The sequence below is a fragment of the Ursus arctos genome, unplaced genomic scaffold (genome assembly GCF_023065955.2).
Source record: "Ursus arctos isolate Adak ecotype North America unplaced genomic scaffold, UrsArc2.0 scaffold_22, whole genome shotgun sequence".
In the NCBI taxonomy this organism is placed as follows: Eukaryota; Metazoa; Chordata; class Mammalia; order Carnivora; family Ursidae; genus Ursus; species Ursus arctos.
The window spans coordinates 62,601,589-62,624,382 of NW_026622897.1; the positions used below are offsets into that span (position 1 = coordinate 62,601,589).

The 22,794-nt window shown below is 39.5% G+C and overlaps 1 protein-coding gene and 1 pseudogene across 5 annotated transcripts in view; one reads left to right on the forward strand and one right to left on the reverse strand.

The window, feature by feature from the left end:
* SBF2 (SET binding factor 2) overlaps window positions 1-22,147 on the reverse strand; it is a 452,107-nt gene extending 429,960 nt beyond the window's left edge. For 3 of the 5 annotated variants that reach the window (XM_026486069.4, XM_026486067.4, XM_048217049.2), the window contains exon 1: window positions 21,938-22,146. In XM_026486069.4, the coding sequence (XP_026341854.1) occupies window positions 21,938-21,992 (55 nt within the window). In that variant the 5' untranslated portion in view covers window positions 21,993-22,146. Of the gene's footprint in view, window positions 1-21,937 lie in introns of all 5 variants that reach the window. The other 2 variants (XM_057316868.1, XM_057316867.1) reach the window with 1 other exon arrangement.
* Window positions 301-7,053, forward strand: LOC113245824 (protein S100-A6-like; annotated as a pseudogene).
* Window positions 22,148-22,794: the final 647 nt, after the last annotated feature.

Below are 22,794 nucleotides of genomic sequence, written 5' to 3' on the forward strand. Positions count from 1 at the left end.
TACTCTCGTTATACGTCCAGGATCATGTAAGTCTTCTTTAACATATGAAAATCCCTTTAGAAATTTCCTTTACGTCTACCCCACCCTCAACTTAAAAATATATAATCAATCTCTCCTCACAATCACAGTGCAGCAATTTTTGCCCACGGGTCCTGTCCCCCGTGCTATAATAAAACACCTTTTTGCACCAAAAAAGTATTACCCTGGTAGCAGTATAGAACTAGCCAGAGAAAAATTTAACCAAAAACAGGTATAAGGAGGTTCCTATAGCAGATTATTAGTTGTCTCCTAATAGCTACAATGATGATGGTGGTGGTGGTGGTGGTGGTGATAGAAGTTCCAATTTTAAGTAGAGATATGCGTCACATTTCTCAGTATCCCTTCAGCTAACTTTCAACCAAAGGAGGTGATGTGGGCCTAAAGGGAAGGAGTCATCCCACTTCCCCACTTCATCCATCCTCTTTCTTACTTGGCACACGGATGTGATAGGGGTACAATGTTAAATATAAAGCTGGAAGCAGCCTATACAAACCCAAAACTGTCTAGACCCAGACCTTTACGTCAAAGAGAAATAAATTTCTATACTGTTGACATTTATGTTAGGTCTCTACTACAGGCAGCCAAACCTCTATCCAAACAGAGCGTTCTTTGTAATAATGGAAAAGAAACCGAACTATGGCAGTGACTGTAGGAAAAGAAAGAAAAAGAGGAATGTGAGAAAAATTTAAGAAGAAAAATAAAACACTTTCAAGTGAAAATGAGGGGAAAAAGGGAAAGTGTGGCAAGTTTCTGATTTGGGTGAATGACCAAGGTGAAAAGGTTTAGAAGAACCAGGGATGTTTACTCAACAATGTTGAATTTCCAATTCTGGTAAGACATTTAGGTGGATTTTTTTTTTCTGTAGGCAGTTCCACCTCCTAGTCCCCACCTACATACCCTTGCTAGTATCCTCTTGATGCCTTGAGGCTGTCCATAGCAGCCCAATGATTACAAATTTAGTAGGTTTCATACTAATAAGGATGTGAGCCTTTTTTTTTTTTGAAGATTTTATTTATTTGAGAGAGAGAAAGAGTCAGCAAGAGAGAGAGAGAAGAAGCTGGGAGAGGGGCAGAGGGAGAAGCACACTCCCCACTGAACAGGGAACCCAATGTGGGGCTCCATCCCAGGACCCTTGGATCATGACCTGAGCCAAAGGCGGATGCTTAACCGACTGAGCCGACTGAGCCACCGAGGAGCTGCCGATGTGAGCCTTTTAAATGAATTTTCCATTTCTCAGCTAGTGAGGCTGATCAAGCATAACAAAAGTATAAATTCCTCAAGAACAAAGCAAATACCCACCCCCCAACCCCACCAATCACTCAATAGACACTTGACTGAATGGTTTAAAGGAAACCATTTGGCACTTCACTTATGAAAAGCTGCTACTCTTTCTCTGAAGGAGAGGAGTCTAGTTTTTTTCCTAAATGCTCTACTCCTATTAATAGAACCTGAAAAGAGGGGCGCCTGGGTGGCTCAGTGGGTTACACATCTGCCTTCGGCTCAAGTCATAATCCCAGAGTCCTGCAATCAAGTTCTGCTTTGGGCTCCCTGCTCAGCAGGGAGTCTGCTTCTCCCTCTCCCTCTCCCTCTGTGCTCTCCCTCTCTCTCTGTGTCTCTCTCTGTCTCAAATAAATAAATAATCTTAAAAAAAAAAAAAAAAAAAGAACCTGTAAAATAGAACCTTCAGTATCTGGCTTGTTATTGTAGCATGATGTCTAGCACACAACAGCCAATAAACATTTCTTGAATAAACAAATAATTAAACAGTATATTTACCTGAGGATCCCCCAATTTCAACAGAGGATTGTGCACAGTGTAAGAACATAAGCCTTGGACTTAAAAAAAAAAAAAAAAAAACAAACAAACCAGGATTGAGAGACTGATGCCACCAGTTCCAGCTATATAACCTTAAGCAAAGTACTTGGTCTCCAAGTCTCGGTAACTTTACCTACCTTATGTATTTGCTGAGAGAAATTAATGATAAATAAGTTTGGCATATGGTATTTGATAAATGACAGCCATATTAATGGAAACTATGCATGCCATCTTTCAAACAATTAAAAAAGGCCAGAGAATGTTATCATATAATCTCCTGAAACATACTATGGTAACTTTATCAAATGCTATAGCGTTTTCAAATATCCTTCATGCTTCTACAACCATATTTCTCAAACACACAATCTGAACAACAGTAGTGAAAGAAAATTTTGGGGACATAGAAGAGTAGTACAGTTAACTTGTGTTTTTAAAAGCCTTCAGTTTTTCACCAATCTAAATCAATCTTTATTGTTTCAGAAAGAATCTCAATTCTTTTCTCCTTTAAAAAAATGAGTTTTATTAATCTAATCCTGTGTGGATCTTGATTTATTCAAACTAAAATTATTTGGTGAAACATCTGTCTCAAAAGAAAAACAAGTAACATTCTTTTCAAATTCCATAAAACCGCGTGGGATAATTATATAAAGCATTTGTAAAATTCACTCCAGTCCCAACTGCTACTTTCCATTGCAAATTAATTTTCATACTATTATTTTTCCAAGCTTGTTCTGACACTTGATTATTTCTCTAAATGTAGCTAGACTTAGCTTAAGCTGGAAAAAAACAAAGCACGGATTTTTACGTACAAGCAGATGTCGTTAAGTATAAACAGATTTTTTTTCAGTTAAAAATTTGCCCCCAAACTAGTTATTTTCTTTAAACAAGAATCTTCAGTTTCAAGTTTTTAAATCCATATTTTAAATAAAGTGTAATGATAGGATATTGGCTTGAGGAGAAAATAAACTGAGATGTCAAGTTCCCAAACAAATTAATTGTTTTCTTCAAATCATGGTGCTGACCTTGTAAATTAATAAAATATACAAACAGCTACAGACAATGGATCAAGTGAAAAGAAGTAATCTACAGAATGATCTCATTGATGGAAAATGGAAAGATACAAATTCTTTCTCCTAACTCAGACTATTTGGGAGATCACTAAAAAGAAAGTTCTACAAATCTGTCTACTTGATAAATACCAACTAAATAATTATTCACCTCCCATTAGATAGAGTAGTCTGCTAAAATAATATAAGTATCTCTGCCGAAAGGATTTTTTTCCAGTTTCAAAGATTTGTCTATTCATAGAATATTGGGATTTATTTGGACCATGCCCTCAAGGAAATCAGTCTAGATAAATTAGACAAACACAAAAGAGAAGAGCTTGTAATTTTCAGAACTCAAATTACTGGTTTTAAATATGTTTTGGACATGATAAAGGCCAAAGACAAGCAGCAATCTATAACATTTCAGAGATATAATTTGCATTAGGTATAAATAACATCTGATATCCCTGCTCCAGTTCCTTAGCATTCTCACCTTCATGAAGCTATTCAGTTTACTCTGTTGCAGCTTAAGCCATAAATCTTATTAAGTGACTTTTTTCTGATTAAAATCCCCCTGAAGGAAATGGGAGTATGAATTAACACAATCTCTCTGGAAGAGAATTGAGCAATACACCTCAAAACTGGGTTTTTTTTTGTTTTTTTGTTTTTTAATGTTCTTTTGGCTTTCAAAAATGGCTGGAACCAGAAATTTAAGTGATGTTTCTAAAGCTCTGTCTCTCTCTCTCTCATGTTTTGGCTATCTTTGACTCTGTTCAATATTCAGCCAGACTCTCTAAACACAGTAGGGAAAATACACATTGGCAGCCCCAACTAAGTCACAGTCTCCTACTTTAGTCATCCTTGTAGAAAGAGAGTATCTTGTTCCTTCCAAAAGAAAAGACCCAGAGATGGGTCTAATTAGCCCAGTTTACGATAGGGGGTGGGAGTAACCAGGACTAGCATTCTCCCTGGGACTACAAGAAAGAGAAGACATGCTTCCCAAAGGAAAGGGTGTTGGACAAAAAATTAACATATGTTCATATAAATAAACATATCCTTTGATCCAGCAATTCTACTTCTAGAAATTAAAATTTACACTATTATTGTGTCCCAGACTATTTTTATTATTTATTTTATTTAAAATCAATTAATTAACATGGTATATTATTAGTTTCAGAGGTAGAGTTTAATGATTCATCAGGTGCGTATATCACCCACTGTTCATTACATCAAGTGCCCTCCTTAATACCAGTCATTCAGTTACCCCATCCTTCCACCCACCTCCCCTTCAGCAACCCTCAGTTGATTTCCTATAGTTAAGAGTATCTTATGGTTTGTCTCCTCTGATTTCATTTTATTTTTCCCTCCCTTCCCCTATTTCATCCGTTCTGTTTCTCTAAAACCATAAGATACCTAGGAATAAACCTAACCAAAGAGGCAAAGGATCTGTATGCAGAAAACTACAGAACACTCATGAAAGAAATTGACGAAGACACAAAGAAATGGAAAAACATTCCATGCTCATGGACTGGAAGAACAAATATTGTTAAAATGTCTATGCTACCTAGAGCAATCTACACATTCAATGCAATCCTATCAAAATACCATCAACTTTTTTCACAGTTGGAACAAATAATCCTAAAATTTGTATGGAACCAGAAAAGACTCCTAATAGCCAAAGGAACGTTGAAAAAGAAAACCAAACTGGTACATCACAATTCTGGTACATCCACAATTTTTTCATGTGTCTGTTGGCCACCTGCATGTCTTCTTTGGAGAAGTGTCTGTTCACGTCTTCTGCCCATTTATTGACTCGATTATTTGTTCTTTGGATGTTGAGTTTGACAAGTTCTTTATAGATTTTGGATACTAGCCCTTTATCTGATAGGTCATTTGCAAATATCTTCTCCCATTCTGTCGGTTGTCTTTGGTTTTGTTGACTGTTTCCTTTGCTGTGCAAAAGCTTTTTATCTTGATGAAGTCCCAATAGTTCATTTCTGCCTTTGTTTCCCTTGCCTTTGGAGACGTGTCTAGCAAGAAGTTGCTGCAGCCGAGGTCACAGAAGTTGTTGCCTGTATTCTCTAGGATTTTGATGGATTCCTCTCTCCCATTCAGGTTTTTCATCCATTTTGAGTCTATTATTGTGTATGGTGTAAGGAAATAGTCCAGTTTCATTCTTCCACATGTGGCTGTCCAATTTTCCCAACACCATTTGTTGAAGAGACTGTCTTTTTTCTATTGGATATTCTTTCCATCTTTGTCGAAGATTTGTTGACCATAGAGTTGAGGGTCCATTTCTGAGTTCTCTGTTCTGTTCCATTGATCTGTGTGTCTGTTGTTGTGCCATACCATGCTGTGTTGATGATTACAGCTTTGTTTTTTTTTTTAAGATGTTATTTATTTATTTATTTATTTATTTATTTATTTATTTGAGAGAGAGAGGGCACAAGCAGGGGGAGTGGGAGAGGGAGAAGGAGGCTCCTCACTAAGCAGGGAGACCAATAAAGGGCTCAATCCCAGGACTCGGGGATCATGACCTGAGCCGAGGTCATGAAATGAAATCAGAGGAGACAAACCGAGGAGCCATGACCTGACTGAGCCACCCAGGTGCCCCTCAATCCCATGCTTTTAACTACTAAACTTTACTGGCCTCTCTCTTTTCTACTTATCCCAAGAAATTAAAGATGAATGAAAAGATTAGGTAGGAGGATTCATCACAGGACTGTTTTTAACAGCTAAAATTAAGAAATAACCAAAATGTCTAATCATAAGAGATTAATTGGTAAAATGATTATATGTACATCAAATTATATGTTAAAATAATAAAAACACTTTCTAGCTAATAAAAGTTAATGCTATCATATAATATATATTTAGAATATGGAAAGCTGCCAGTAATATGCAGTTAACTTTAAAAAACACAGAGGCACCTGGGTGGTTCAGTTGGTTAAGCATCAGACTCTTGATCTCAGCTCAGGTCTTGGTCTCAAGATTGTGAGTTCAAACGCCACATCGGGCTCCATGCTAGGTGTGAAGCCTACTTAAAAACAAACAACCAAACAAACACACAGACTGCATAAATGAATAGATGCTATGAACTTGTTTCATAAGAAGTAAAATAAAAATATAATACACAGCACAGGGAATACTGTAATAATATTTAATATTATTATTAAATAATATGACAGATGGTAACGACTTACAGTGGGAATCATTTCATAACGTATGAAAACATCAAATCATTATGATGTATCTGAAATGAACAGGATACCGTATGTCAATTATATTTCAATTCTAAAAAAATCATGCTGGAAAAAATGATACTTAGAAATCACAAAAATCTCAGGAAAACCATCTGTTGAAACGTCAGTAGTATACCACTTCACACCCAGTAGGATGGCTAAAATCAGACAGATAACAAAAGAGCAGCAATTGCAAAGTCAAGAAAACAATCTTGATTCCTTTAGAGAATGGCTAGTAGTTCACTATAGTTGAGGGTTACTTATTTGTCAATTATTAGCTACTCACATAATTTCCTTAAGTCTTTCAATAATTTCTTCAATAGCTTCAAACCTCATGATATACAAATATAAATAACTCTTGGGAAAATGGTGATTTCATCACACCATTTCTCTAAAATTGTCCATTAAAAAAAATAAAAAATCCCCAGTGAGCCTCTATATAATACGTGCATAGGAGAAAAGAACAGTTATGCTGTTTTGGTTTGAATTTTTTAATCAGATGCTTTGGTAACTAATCATTGTTTAATCATTAGTAGAAAAAACAGACTCATTACACAAAAGTGTAAAAGGAAAGTGATAGGAGGTCCCTTGAGAGTCCCTCAACGCTCTCCTAGCCGCCTGTTGAGCCCAGCACCCAGCCATGGCTTGCCCCTGGATCAAGCCACTGGCCTCCTGGTGGCCATCTTCCACAAGTACTCAGGCAAGGAAGGGACAAGAACACCCTGTCCATGAAGGAGATGAAGGAGCTGATCCAGAAAGAGCTCACCACCTGCCCGAAGCTGCAGAATGCAGATAATGCAAAGGTGATGGAGAGCCTGGACCAGAACAAGGATCAAGCAGTGAACTTCCAAGAATCTGTCACCTTCCTGGGGGCCATTGCATTAATCTACAGTGACAACCTCAAGGGCTGAAAATAAGTCAGGAAGGCAGAGACACTCTCTGTCGGGCCTAAGTCAAACCCAGCAGTGGGTAATTGTACAAAAACAAATTTTTTTGATCAAAAAAAAAAAAAAAAGGTGATAGGATAGCTTTTAGAAAACATTATTTCAGTTTAACTGTACAAATTAAATCAGTCCAGGATTTAGATGTTTGGGGATTTGAACTATTATTTTTTAAAAGCTGCTTCAACTAACATTCATGCTTACTAAGTAATAAAAATGGTATCATTATTTGTTCAGATTAAAATCAAACAGGAAAGATTACAAAGCATTAATTAAAAACAAATATGAACACACAGTTCTACAGAACTTATTTTTCTTTTAAAATTAACAGAAAATGTGACGCTTGTTTAGCCGCACTTTGAGTTGTATGTGAATGTTATGACCATGTTTCTAGGTAACATCCAAGTTTTGTCTATGCTGAGAACATGGGTGGAAAACAGGTACAAATACAAAGATGCCCTCTTCCCACACTTCTGTATATGGTATATTCCCTTTTCCTATGCTGAATTCTAATAGAGCAGACCAGTTGGTGCTGTAGTTTAAGGCCCGTGGTTAAGGAATGAAATGTCTCCTGAAGCACAGTCTTGACACAATCATCCAGAAGAGACAGATCCTTGGACAGGAAACTAGAACCAGGAAAGTGTACCTTAAACAGATCTGACAGGAATGGACTGTTTGACCCCCATCTAAGGCCTAGACTTAAGGAAACATGTTAAAAGGAAAAACAACATCTATCATCTGATGGCAGGCCAGAAACGAGCTAGGACAGTATCTTTTGGAGACCACAAACCAAACAGAACTAAACTACACCTAGCAAACCAAATGACTGACCTGAAAGTTACTCTCTGGCTTCACTATCCTTGTTTTGTTTTCAGCCTTTAGAAAACTCTCATTTCAAGGGTGCCTGGCTGGGCAATAAAAAAGAAATGATGGGTGGAGAGGTCCAGAATGTTAAGAAAAAAATGACATTCCATAAGAACAGTAGAGAAACAACCATGTGGTGGCTTTCCTTCTATTGCCAACCTTGAAAGACTGGGGTTTTATTTTATTACAAGAAATATATACACACATATAATGGAATATTACTCAGCCATAAAAAAGAATGAGATCCTGCCATTTGCAACAACATGGATGGGTTATAATGCTAAAGTCAAATAAGTCAGTCAGAAAAAGATGAATACCATATGATTTCACTCATATGTAGAATTTAAGAAACAAAATAAATGAACAATCAAAGAAAAAAAGAGACAAACAAAAAACAGACTTTTAAATGTAGAGAACAAAGTGGTGGTTGCCACTTGGTTGGGGGCATGGATTGCTGACCAGGAGGATGAAGAGTACACTTATCATGATAAGCACTAATGCAGAGAATTGTTGAATCATTATTTTGTACACCTGAAACTAATACGATACTGTATGTTAATTATACTTCAATAAAAAAATAGTAAATAAAAAATAACTAGAAAATTTCTATACAAGTATCTAGAATGAAATTAACTGTGACAAGTCTTAAGAGATAGGTACCACAGTCAAGATTCAGCACCCTTCTGTAATGTTTAAAATGTTTATAACAAGTATGTATTACTGTAGCAAATAAAATATGAAACAATTTAGTAACAGACCAGTTGAGTAAAAGCATGAAGGTGCTGATATACTAGAACCATGACAGTATGAATCAAAAACAGGGTAGAAAAGTAGATGAGCAGAGTTTCTACTCATCTGGACAAAAGAATTCAAGAGCCAAGCAGAAAAAGATCAGTCAGAAACTAGGGCTCCAAGTAGGGAAAGTCAAGATGAGTAAAACAAGATGCACAGATTATAAAGAAGACCTGACCACAAGCCTAAAATCAAAGGCAATTAACCTGCTTCCTAGGAAAGCAAGCACTTTTCCCCAGTTCTCCTATAGAAATACTTTTAAACTTTCTATGTAACAGGTTTTTTAAACTTTGTTTTCCAAAGTATCAACTATTTAAACTCCAGAGATAAAGTGCAGAAGGACAAGAAAATAATGCAATGAAGTGATTGGACTATGAAAACAGCTAAGAAAAAAAAAGTTTTAGCTGTTCTAATATAATTTTCATTTAATACTTATCAGTTCTCCTGTTCAGGTCCCAACATTATTACTTTTCAGTTCTCCTTTTCCAGTCCCAATATTTCAGCCAAATTGAGAATCTACCCATTGTTTATCACTTCAGTGCTTTTGCCACTACTACTGTTGTCCCTAACCTGAAAATCCCTCCCTATTGCTCTCCCTCATTCTTCTTCACTCCCCAGTCCCTACAATATATTTATAAAGAAAAATTTTTATTTAAAGTCAGAAAATCAATTTCAAGTCCCATTAAATTCAATTAAAAATCAGTATGAAAGTGAGCAAATTATTTAACTTTGATGGACTCCAGGGTAACTCACTGTGTTACTGTGAAGAGTCCGTGAGATAATGTATGTGAAAATTCTCAATATTTTTTTTAATAAATGACCTGATGATCCAATCTGATAGCGTGCCTATAAAGGAAATTCCTAAAGTAACAAATGTAAGCTGTGTGACACATCTAAAGAAAATACTGATTGACTTTACCAACACAATAATATGGAGAGAACAAGCAGTAAAATTTATCTATCTATCTATCTATCTATCTATCTATCTTAAAACAGACTCCATGCCCAACATGGGGATTGAACTAACCCTGAGATCAAGGGTCACATGCTCTACTGACTAAGCCAGCCAGGCAACCCAGCGCAGGTAAAATTTAGAACAAAGAACATACATAGATCTAAACCTTTCTAAACTATGTGCAATATATATATTCATATTCCAAAGAACTCTGAGTCTTCTATAGCATATTACTCACCCAAATATTTAGACTGAATGCTGTTTTAATTTGTAATATTGTAAGAATGTTTTTAATATATTTGGTTTCTAAAAGCATAATATATTACAAAATTACTTAATTGTCTTATATTTAACACTGCTCTATCTAGATACATTTCCTAATACTTAGAAACAGCAAGCATTATAAAAACTTTATGAACTATCATGTACACAGGTTGACTAGTGTCCCCCACAAAATTCCACCCGAACCCCAGAATGTGATCTTATTTGGAGATAGGGTTTTTGTTGATGTAATTAGTTAAGGATCTCAAGATGAAATCATGCTGGATTTAGGGTGCACCCTACATCCAATGATTACTGTCTTTTTTAAGATTTTATTTATTTTTTTATTTGAGAGAGAGAGAGAGAAAGAGAGCACAAGCAGGGGGAGGGGCAGAGGGTGAGAGAATCTCAAGCAGACTCCTTGCTGAGCATGGAGCCTAACAAGAGGCTCAATCCCATGACCCTGAGATCATGACTGGAGCAGAAACTAAGACTTGGATGTTGAACCAACTGAGCCACTCAGGTGCCACTGATTACTGTCTTAATAAGAGAAAGGAAAAGGAGATGTGGACACAGAGACAAAAAAGGCGGCCATGTAAAGATGAGGCGGAGAGCAGAGTGATGCTGTCACAAATCAAGGGAAGCCCAGAGCCACCTGAAACTGGAAGAAGCGAGGAAGGGTCCTTCCCTGGAGTCTTCAGAGGGAGCACTGCCCTCCCAGCACCTTGATTTCAGACTTACGGTCTCCAGAACTGTGAAAGAATAAGTGTTGTTTCAAGCCAATAAATTTGTAAGATGTGTTATGGCAGCCTTAGGAAACTCATAGTGCAGACAGCTAACCTGTAGCTACCTTCACTGTAAAGTGAAGATTATTTCTCTGGTACTTCCTATAATAGCGTTAAGGCTCCCTTAAAATACAAGTTTTTCTTTTCTTAATCTTTTGTTCCTATATTCTAGAATAATCGATTATCTGTAAAACCATCATAACATTTTTTTAAAAATCTAGCCTGACTGAATTCATCTAAACTTAGGCAGTAGTTGTATGAAATATTTCCATAGGCAAAATTACTTTTTCATTCATTTTTTTTTTCAGTAAATAATGAAACATAGATATCACTAAAAAAACCTCTAGGGGCGCCTGGGTGGCTCAGTTGGTTAAGCGTCTGCCTGCCTTTGGCTCAGGTCATGATCCCAGGGTCCTGGAATCGAGTACGGCATCCGGCTCCTTGCTCAGCAGGGAGACTGCTTCTCCTTCTCCCTCCCCCTCCCCCTCTCCCTCCCCCTCTCCTTCTCCCTCCTCCCTCCCACTCTCCCTCTCCCTCTGTGACAACTTTGTGGGTGGTGGCAAGTAACACAGGCACTTAACTTACAACTCTAACATTTTATGAAATGCAAAGATCTTGATTAAGTCCACATGTCACTGATCTCTCTGCCATACCTGACACTGAGAAATGTTCTTTCACTTTCTATGACTCACTTTGTAGGACTCTGGATTTCCAACACAGAAAACTCTAATTTATAATAGTTTAACCATACAAAGTTATAATCTTTCATGTCAAAAAAAAAAGAAAGAAAGAAAAGAAAAGAATCAGGGCACCCGGGTTGCGTGTCTGCCTTTGGCTCAGGTCATGATCCCAGGGTCCTGGGATCAAGCTCCACACTGGGCTCCTTGCTCAGCGGTGAGCCTGCTTCTCCCTCTCCCTCTGCCACTCCCCCTGCTTGTGCTCTCTCTCTCTCTCTCTAATAAATGAATAAAATATTTTTAAAAAAATTCAGAGGGCAGTTATGACAATCCCACTATAAGTCATTAGGACCCAGGTTCTTTCTAGGGTGTGGGTCCTCATCTACATGGCCAAGATGCCTACTGGAGCTCCAGTCTTTATAGCAGTAGGCCAATCTCAGGAAAAGAGAAAAACTAAACTAGGAAGGTACATTCTTTAAGCACCATTTTTTAAGAGCATTTTTGGGATGCTGAGCTCATTTCCACTTACATCAAACTGGCCAGAACTTATTCACGTTTATATTTCTTAGAAACTTTAAAATGAGAAGGGGCAAAAAAAAAAAAAAAAAAAAAAGGAAAGGAAAGAAAAGAAACAAAACTTGAAAACTGTCCCTCTTCTGCATGGCCACATGACCAACCTACAATCAGGGGCTCTAACAACCTGGAGGAGAGGAATGGCTACTGAGGAAAACTGAATGTCTCTCCCAAACTTTCCAACCCTTCTTCTGTGACTGCTTTTATTTTCCATCCTCCTAGCAATAGATTCCCCAAAACTCAGTCTTTGGTCCTCCATTCTTCCACTCCATACCAACTTTCTGAGGGCATTCACAGTGTCATAGCTCTGTCAAGATGACTCTCATGTCTTTGTGCCCAGCCCCTACCTGTCCCATTTTCTGAAGTCTCCATTTGAATGGCTGTGAAGTAAAACCCCATCATCTTCCAAGTCCACAAAGAAAAATAAGAAATGTCAAGAGAAAAATAGTTTCAATCGCTTTAAGTCATGGTACCTCTGACTTCTCTTTCCACTTCCCACAAGCCATGGGAGGCAGGTCACAGTGAGCTTCTAAAAAGAAAATAAATTGGACTCTGTGAGGCTTATACAACATATGACTTAGGATGCACATTTATCAAACTGGCTTTGGCCCCCCACAACTCTACTGTAATGTTGTAAAGTCACTATCCTTATTTTCAAGTCCATGAACCGATTTGCCATAGACTGACTGTGTCCCCCAAAATTCATACGTTAAGACCTAACCCCATTGTGCTAGCATTTAAAGGTAGAGCCAAAGTGAGGGTACTTGGAGCCCTCATGAATGAGATCAGTGCCCTTATAAAATAGGCCCCAGAGATTTCCCTTGCACCTTCCACCATGTGAGGATATGATGGGAGACCTCTGTCTATGAGCCAGGAAGCCAGCCCTCACAAGACCCTGAATCAGCCTGGGCCTTGATCTCGGACTTCACAGCCTCCAGAACTGTGAGAAATAAATGTTTGCTGTTTGAGCCACAAGATTACGGTAATTTGTTATAGCAGCCCAGATGGACTAAGACACTACCGCCAGTCTTCAGTACACATGACATCTTCAGACCTTTGACATTCATCATTTCCTCCTCCTCAAAACTCTCTACACCCAAGGTTTCCATGATACCCCATTACCTTGGTTCTCTTGCAAAACCTCTGACCACTCCTGGCTATTACTGCTCTATCTACCCCTTAAATATTGAATTTTCTCTGGTTCAATTCTCCTCTTTTCGTTCCATACACATTTTCTCAACAATCTCATTTTTTTCTTTATATCTGACAATCAGTTGGATATTAGTAATTGCCAAATCAAATCTCTAATTTTCACTTATCTCCTGACCCATATATCTAAACACCTAAATGACATCTCTACTTTGATTTAGGCAAGCACCTTTAATTCCACATATACAAAACTAAGCTCAGCATTTCTTTCCCGCATCCAAAGGTATTTATTCTCCTGAATCCCCCCCTATTTACATTCGTAGCATCAATACCCACCCAATTAACTAGGCTAGACACTTTGTTACCTTCAACTACTCTTTCTCCTTTATCTCTCACAACCATTTCATTACTAAATTTTGCTAATTTGAGCTTTTAAATTTCTCTAGACTCCATACCTTCTTTTCCATTCCCACTGTAAAAGCTGCTGAGTTTTCGCACATTGCTCTTTCTCCCTCCAGTCCACTGCCATTTGGGTCATATTTCTATGCTGTTTGTTTTTCAAGACCCCCATTTCTCGACAGACCCCACTGTCTTACAGAGTCAAGGCCAAATTCCGTAGCCTGATATACAGAATTTTTCATACTCTACTCTAGCAAAGTTCACTTCGATTCCCATCTACACTATAATTCTCTCTGTTCTTGGAACAAGACATTCACACATTTACATGTTTTTCTCTCTGCCTTTAATCTCCTTTACCCTCTTTTCCACATGACAGTGCTTATTCATCCTACATAACTTGGCTTAAACATCACCTCTCATAAGAAGTCCTCTTTCTTTCAGTAAAGTGGATCCATCTTCTTCATTTATCATTATTTATTTCAAGACTGTCCCCATTAATGACTAAGGGATAGCATCTTTCATTTATTCATTTATTTTTGTTCTAGCACTTAGCACAATGCCTGCAAAAGCGATAAATACTTGTCAAGTCTATGAATCTCAAGTGGTGCTGTGCTTGACAACTGGCAACAAACAGCAAATAAGAAAACCCAACTACTGTACTTCAATATAGGATGGGGGAGGGGAAGGAATCCAGGCTGACTATGAATTATAATGGCTCAATAATAACCAATTATCCATCTTTAAAATGTCTCAAACTATATTTCAGGTATTGTGCGTAAGTTTACCTCTTAGCTTATCTCATTCATACTGCCTAAATAAAACTAATGAAATACTTAAGAAGTATTTCAAATCTTTCTCTAACATACTTAAGTGGGTTGATATGAAAGAATACAAGAATTTCAAATGATTAAGATACTTGACTCCAGGTTAAATACTATATAGATAAATGCATTAAATTCTAAATGTATTAATGGACAGCAAAAAATAAACAAAAGAGGGGTGCCTGGCTGGTTCAATCAGTACAGCACAAAACTCTTAATCTCAGGGTCATGAGTTCAAGCTCCACGTTGTCTGTGGGGCCTTCTTTTTAAAAAAATAAAAGTAAAAAAAGATATTTAAGTAAAAAAATAAAAAAAAAGTAAAGTCATATAAGGGATTAACCCATGTGGTCATTATTAATTTTTCTTGGACAAATCTCAGTAAAAGTGTAAGAAAATAAAAACAAAAAGAAAAATAAAGATAGGCATGCCTGGGTGGCCCAGTTAGTTAAGTGTCTGCCTTTGGCTCAGGTCATAATCCCAGGGTCCTGGTCCCCCATTGGCCTCCCTGCTCAGTGGAGAGCCTGCTTCTCTCTCTGCCTCTGCCTGCTGCTCCCACTGCTTGTGCTCTAACAAATAAATAAACAAAGAAACAAACAACAACAAAAACCCTTAAAAAGAAAAGAAAAGAAAAGAAAAGAAAAGAAAAGAAGAGGAAAAGAAAAGAAAAGAAAAGAAAAGAAAAGAAAGTTGGGGGGCTTCTGGGTAGACTCAGTCAGTTAAGTGTCTGCCTTCAGCTCAGGTCGTGGGATCGAGCCCTGCATCAGAGCCTGCTTCTCCGTCTCCCTCCTCCCCCCTCCCTCTCATGCTCTCTCACTCTCTCTCAAAAGACCCTGGGATCATGACCTGAGCCAAAGGCAGATTATTAACGACTATGCCACCCAGGCGTCCCTAAATAAATACAATCTTAAAAAATGAGAGAGAGAGAGAAAGAGAGAGTTGGCTAAATAAGTTCACCTCTCAGAAACAAATGATATTTCCTAACTTCCTAAATAGTATGCAGTCATATGCAAAGTCAGGAAAATAAAGTCTTAATTTCAAAATATCAAAATCAAACTGTCATAAAAATCAGTAATTTTTAAGGTAAGATCTCCTTAGCATGACAGTATATTATAAGAACAGGAAACTGGAAACACATTAAATATCCAATAATAAATGATAAAGTTAAATTGATATACCCAAAAGATGTAATAGTTCAGCCACTGAGTGATGTTTTCCTGGAATTTTATAGAATAACCTTTCCTTATGTCATCAACATTAAGGAAAAGATAAGAATACTACTAGTATCTTTTTATCTTATAGCTATATCTTATAGCTTTTTAATTTAATTTTCTTTTATTTATTTATTTAAGTAGGCTCCACACCCAACATGGGACTTGAAGTCATGACTCTGATATCACGAGTCACATGCTCCACCCACTGAGCCAGCCAGGTGCCCCTATCTTATAGCTTTTTTAAATTGAATTTTTTATTTTGAGATCATTGTAAAAAATGACACAGAAATCCCATTTCTCCTTACCCAGCTTCTCCTAATGGTAACATCTTGTAAAATCATAGTAAAATATCAACACCAAGATACTGACATTAATACAATCTACTTTCTTATGCAGAGTTCCCCAGTTTTACTGTATTTATTCACATTTTTGTGTGTGTCTGTGTATTTACTTCTACTCAATTTATCACAAATGTAGGTTCATGTATCTGCCACCTAGTCAAGACACAAAATAGTTCTATCACCATAAAAATCCCTCTTGTTATCCTTTCACAACCACACTCCTTCCTTATACTTTTTCTAATTTCAGCAATTGTGTATTCACTCAATACGTCTTTACTGAACATCTACTATGTGCCAAGCACTCTTGTTTGTATACAATTCAAAAAGCATGGATTATTTTTTTCAGTTTGTAAAAGCAGTTTTTCGAAAGACAAGGTTTTTGGTCTTTCGATCCAATTTTAATGTAGATACATGAAAAAAATTCAAATGAAAAGTATTACTAATTGAAAAGACACTTTAGGAACAAATATAGAGTGCACTGATGGAATAATTCCAGGAACACTGTGGTATTAAGCACACATTTCCTTATCATATTATCATAATCTGATTAGCTTGAGAGAGATTTAGGTAATAAAATCATACTAACTTCCAAAGAAAGCTTTATAATAAAGAGTTACAGAATCAACTAGGTTTATTATTCACTTACAATTCAAAGTACACAAATTTAGTGGATTTTCTTCCAATAAGTTCTTACAGAGGGTTTACATAAAAAGGACTACTCAAAGGATACAATTCAAGATATAGAAGTATTCAAATGTCTAAAAAGTTATCCCAAATTAAAACATCTGCTCTTCAAAAGACACTGTTAAGAAAATGAAAAGGCAAACCACAGACTGAAAGAAATTATTTGCAAAATACCTGATAAAGACTTGTATCTGAAATTAATTCATCTATCTATCTGTCTTTAAAGTAGGCTCCATACCCAGCGTGGAGCCCAATATGGGGCTTGAACTCACAACCCTGAGATCAAGACTTGAGCTGAGATCAGGAGTCCCATGCTGGGGGCGCCTGGGTGGCTCTGTAGGTTGAGAAACCAACTCTTAGTTTCCACTCAGGTCATGATCTCAGAGTCATGGGATCAAGCCCACTCAGCAGGGAATCTGCTTCCTCTCTCTGTCTCCCTCTGCCCCTCCCCCTGCGCACTCTCTCTTTCTCTCAAATAAATCTTTTAAAAAAAGAGTTGGATGCTTAACTGATGGAATCACCCAGGCTCCCCTGTATTTGAAATCAAAAAACAAAACAAAACAAAAAAGCCTTAATAAGAAGCTAAACAATCAAATAGAAAAGAAAATTTGATCTGAGACTTTACAAAAAATATTCAAATGCAGTAAGTACATGAAAAGGTGACTAACATCATTAGTAACCAGGAAAATGCAAATTGAAGCCACAATGAGATACCACTACATATCCACTACAATGGCTAAAAGTTTGTTTTATTTCAAGTAACAAAAATAAATAAAATAATAACTGGAACCTTCATACATTGCCAGTAACTATGCAAAATGGCACAGCCAGTTTGGAAAATAGTTTGGCAGTTTCACAGCAAGTTAAACAGACACTTATCATATGACCCAGCAATTCTTCTCCCAGGTATTTACCCAAGAGAAATGAAACCATATACACTCAAAAGATCTGTATGCAAATGTCCAGAATAACTTTGCACGTAATAGCTGAAAATGGAAACTCAAATGTCCACCAACTGGTGAGTTGATAAATAAATTGTACTATATTCAGCAACAAAAAGGAACAACTGACAATACATACAAAGTGGATAAATCTCAAACATATTCTTCCAAGTAGTAAAAAAGCCAGACATAGAAAACTATATAATTCCATTTAGATGACCTTCAAAAAGAGACAAAAACAAAAGGACAGAAAACAGATCAGTGACTGCCAGAGGCTAGGGAGGGAACTGACTTCACAGGGGCAAAGAGAACTTTTTTTTTTTTTTTTTTTTAAAGATTTATTTGCGAGACCAAGATAACACAAGCAGGGGGATAGGCAGAGGGAGAAAATGAGGGACTCCCCTGACTGCAGAGCCTGAGGCCATCTCTGTCCCAAGACCCTGAGATCATGACCTGAGCCAAAGTCAGACTCTTAATCGCTTAACTGACTGAGCCACCCAGGTGTCCCAAAAGAACATTTTGTAGAGACAGAAATGTCCTGTATCTATACCTTGGTTGTGGTAGTAGCTACGTTTATGTATACACCTGTCAAAACGCATTGAACTGTCCAGGTAAAAAAGTGAATTTATTACATGTAAATTATACTTCAATAAACGTACCTAAAGAAAAATTATCCCAAGTAAAAAAATTATAATAAAATCATACATTTTACTATCCAGATTGTACAATTTATAAAAGCTTCCGGATTTTCTTACTTAAAAAAATAATCTTCCCTGGGGTGCCTGGCTGGCTCAGTTAGTAGAGCATGCGACTCTTGATCTTGGGGTTGTGAGCTGGAGCTTCATGTGTGCCGCAGAGTTTACTAAAAAAATAAAAAATAGGTCACCTTGGTGGCTCAGTCAGTAGGACGTCCAACTCTTGATTGTGGCTCTGGTCATGATCTCTGCATCGTGAGATCAAGCCCCACATATGGCTCAAGCGCTGGGCATGACCCTGCTTAGGATTCTCTCTCTCCCTCTCCCTCTGTCCCCACCAAAAAATAATAAATAATAATAAAAAATATAAAATAATCTTCCTTTTCCCTCCTGTGGGATGGTGAGTAGTCATGTTAGCCCTAGATGGGGTGGGGGTTGTCAGAGCCCAAGTGAACCAAGGAAGGAGTCCATGTGGGAAGATACATGTGCTTAGCCCAAGCACTGGAAGGGAGGGTCAACACAGAGGGGCAACCTTGCATGGGGCACTAGGTGTGAACCGAGTGAAGAGGATGTCTTCACATGGAAGCAGCCCAATGTGGGGTATCAGAACCTAAGTGGGATAAGAAATACACCCACAGGGGCGCCTGGGTGGCGCAGTCGTTAAGCGTCTGCCTTCGGCTCAGGGCGTGATCCCAGCGTTCTGGGATCGAGTCCCACATCAGGCTCCTCCGCTAGGAGCCTGCTTCTTCCTCTCCCACTCCCCCTGCTTGTGTTCCCTCTCTCTCTGGCTGTCTCTCTCTGTCAAATAAATAAAAATAAAATCTTAAAAAAAGAAAAAAGAAATACACCCACAAACAGTGGGGAAACTAACATTGGGAGTCAGAGTCAGAGCAGGTTGAAGAAGGTGTCCCTGAACTGGGACATCCTGGTATGGGCTGTTAGCTCCTGAGATGGGTAGTGGAGTGGGAGGGATAGAATAAAGAATCAGCAGAGAAAAAAGGCATCCAGGAGAGGAGACGGTGGTAGCAAATATGAAAGTTTGCTTAAATACAGGAAGATGTGAACAAATAAGTAAATATATTAAGGATAATGGAAGCCAGATTTCTCACTATCAGAGAAGAATATTACAAATATGAAAAAGAAAAAAAACTAGAATGGACCGTGGAGTGTTGTGCTGAAATTGGAGGTATTAGTGTGAACTCATCATTTTCAATATATACAGATAAATATAAATGTAAATGTGTGTGTGTGTACATCTATGTATTCCCAGTTTCATCCATTAAGAGGGTCTGGGAGCATTAACAACCCAACAGCAGCAAACATACTAGCACTGAGATTGTAGCTTCAAAAGGTCATTCTCCCCTAAAAGGATCCAGGGCTCCCCAGAGAAACAGCCAACTGCAGGACTAAGGCAGGTACAGTACAGGATAAATCTGTGCCAAAAAGTAAAGACATGCTCAAAGAATGATGGGCACATGCCATAAGGACACAAAAGCCAGCCTGAATGGGCTCTCATTGGCCAAATGAGGAACAATCTAAACATTGAAATAAATAGTAACAGAATATAATCCACGAAGAAACATTCATACAGATAGGAATACAGGAATACATTAGAAGTTAGATGAGGAACAAGATATTTACATAGTTTTGAAGTACTCCACACAACACTGTGTATTAACAACTACATACTAACTTTATAGCAAGGAATCCTGGCAGGCATTACTTGTATCAAGTAAGTAATCAAAGTGAAAATCACCAATAACGGAATAAACTGAAATTGTGTACCACCTGAAGACTGCAATGAGCATGACTTCTGTGATATTTCTACCCAAGTACATAACCAGTATGTATCTAACCGTAAGAGAACAGATAATCCCAAATTGAGGGGCATTCTACAAAATAACTGCTCTGTAATCTTCATAAGTGCCAAGATTATGAAAGTCAAGAGAAGATGGAGGAACTGTTCCAGAATGAAGAAGACTAAAGAGATACGACAAGTAAAAGCAACATATAATTCTGAATGGGATCCTTTTGCCAGTACAAAGATTAACAGAAAAATCAACAAAGCTTGAACCAGTTGGTAAATGGAGTACTGTATCAGTACAAATTTCCTGATTTTGATAATTGTATTGTGATTATGCAGGAGAATATCCCTGTTTATAAAAATGCACACTAGAGCACTCTGGGGTGACAAGGCGTCAGGTCAGCAGCTTCCTCTCAAATGGTGCAGAGAATAAAGTTCTTTGTACCTCACCGGCAAGTTTTCTGCAAGTATGTGATTGTTTCAGCTTTAAGTGAGGGGAAAAAACAATGTTGGTAAAAACGAAATAATATTAAAAATAAACTGTGACTCTTCATATTGTTAACCTTGGTAAGAGACACCAGACTATGCAAAATTACTAGCAAATAAAATGTTGGAGCCAGAAGACACTTTAAACACAGCCCAACCCCTTCTCTTAACAATTGACCTCAATCAGGTTGTGAATAGTGAAAGATGTAAAAATATAAAAGGTTCCCACTAAAGGAAGTTATTAGAAGAGTAATAGTGAAGGGCAGTTGACCAAGAGTGGGTAGAACAATGACATTCTGACGCTACAAATGGCTGTACCCATCAGCAAAGCACAATCTCAGCATCTCCACTGAAAGATGAAGGTACTGTATGCCACTATCCAAAATTCCTTGCCAATGTGCAACTGGAATTACACTGAAATAGTTGTGCTTCCCGGTTCAACTAATTACATTAGGCTTAGCTATACACTAACACAAAGAAATGCAAATACAAAAATAAACGTGCATGAACCCTTAATTTTCTTAAATTGCAGAAGTTCATGACGAAACAAATACAATGCATTTGCCAAACTGTTCCTTATGAAGAATGTTTTGTGATGAATTGTAAGAATAATTAAAACACACATTAAACGCTGCATGTCAACTATACTAAAAAAAAACTTTTAATCCAAAAAAATTTTTTTAAAGCACAAATGAACGTGAAACAAGACTTTCAGCGGTCGGCTGACCTTACTTAAAAGATAGTGTTCAGACCCTCTGAAATGACTGTCATATCTATCCTGAAAGAACAGGGAGCATTTCCTAGAAATGTTGAGAAGTGCAAGGATCCTCTTCCCCTCCCCGGTACCACGCGTTCACCGGGGCGGTGACTAGACAGGCCCCCAACAACGCAGGGGTGAGGTAGCACTGGACTCTCAGCATTTCCTTTTGGAGAGGACAGCCCCCTGCGTCACTCGTTACTCACTCAGGATGCAGGGCAGAAGTTTATCCCCGAGGAACTTAACACAGTTGGCTCCCGCCCTCCCAGCCCTGCAGTCCTGACCCAATCCCGCCGGCACCAGGGCACTGCCCCTGGTACCCGGCCTCCTCCAGGGCTCGGGTCGCGGCACCCAGACTCTCCCCAGCTGGGCCTCCCCGGGCTCCTGCGGACGCGGCCCCTTACCCTCCCCCTCCTCCCCTCCCCCTCCTCCCCTCCTCCCCTCCCCCTCCCCTCGTGCCGGCCCCTCACGCCCACCGCGAGGCTCAGCGCCGCCGAGAAGGCCGGACACCGACCGCCAGCTCCGCCGCCGCCCGGCCCGGCCCTCCCCGCCCCCCGGCTGCGACGCCCAGCCCCGCAGAGCCCACTGGACTGCAGCCGGGGGGGTAGGGGGGGCGGGGGCGGGGAGGCCTGGGGGCGGTGCCCGCCCCACACCCTTACCTGGCTTCTCGTGGTCGTAGCCTACTACGATGAAGTAGTCAGCCAGCCGGGCCATGGCCGCCGCCGCCGCGCCCGGGAAGCAGGTGCTCGTAGCCGCCCTCGCCGCCGCCGCCCACCCGGCCCGGGAGGGCTCAGCATTTTCCCTGCAGCAGCAGTAGCGGCAGCGGCGGCACTTCAGCCATGTTTGACAACCGAGGCGCACTGTGCGCCTGCGCCGCGCGGAGCGCCCGCTCCTCCCCCGCCCCCACCCGCGCTGCCTCGGGAACCCCGAGCGGGCGGTGAGCCCACGGCGCGGCATCTAGGGCAGCGCGGACCGCTGGGTTTGCAGGCTAGGCGGCCAGGGGTATTCCCGCCCCCGCGGCCTCTCCAGGCGGTTCACTTTGAAGCCTAGCTGCCCCTTCGTGGCCCACCTCCCCCTCCCCCTCCCCCTCCCCTAATTTTTTCCAAAGCGGGGACTCCTTCCTTCCGCCTTCTCTATTCTTTCTTTCTGGATCTGGGAAGAAAAGACAGGGATGGTTGAGGGGTCTCCTAGAAAGTTTGCTTCTTCCCCTCCCCCCTCTACTCCGCTCCCAAAGACGAGATTCTCCCGCCCTCGACTGGAGCATGGAATTTGCACTGCCAGGGCTTTTGCTGCACGTTTCCTGTTTATGTTGTGCAGATGGGAATTTTAGGAACATGCCACCGAGCAGGCGGGGGGAGGGAGAGGCTTTTGCGCAATCTTGAGGCGCCTCGTGCTTCAGTGCTGGGTGGGCTGGGGGCGGTTGGCCTGGGCTTCCCCCGGAGTGCCCGAAGTTGGGGGGGGGGCTGGATTCCACCGAAAAACGCGGCATCCCCGGGATCCTCCCAACTGGCCGGAT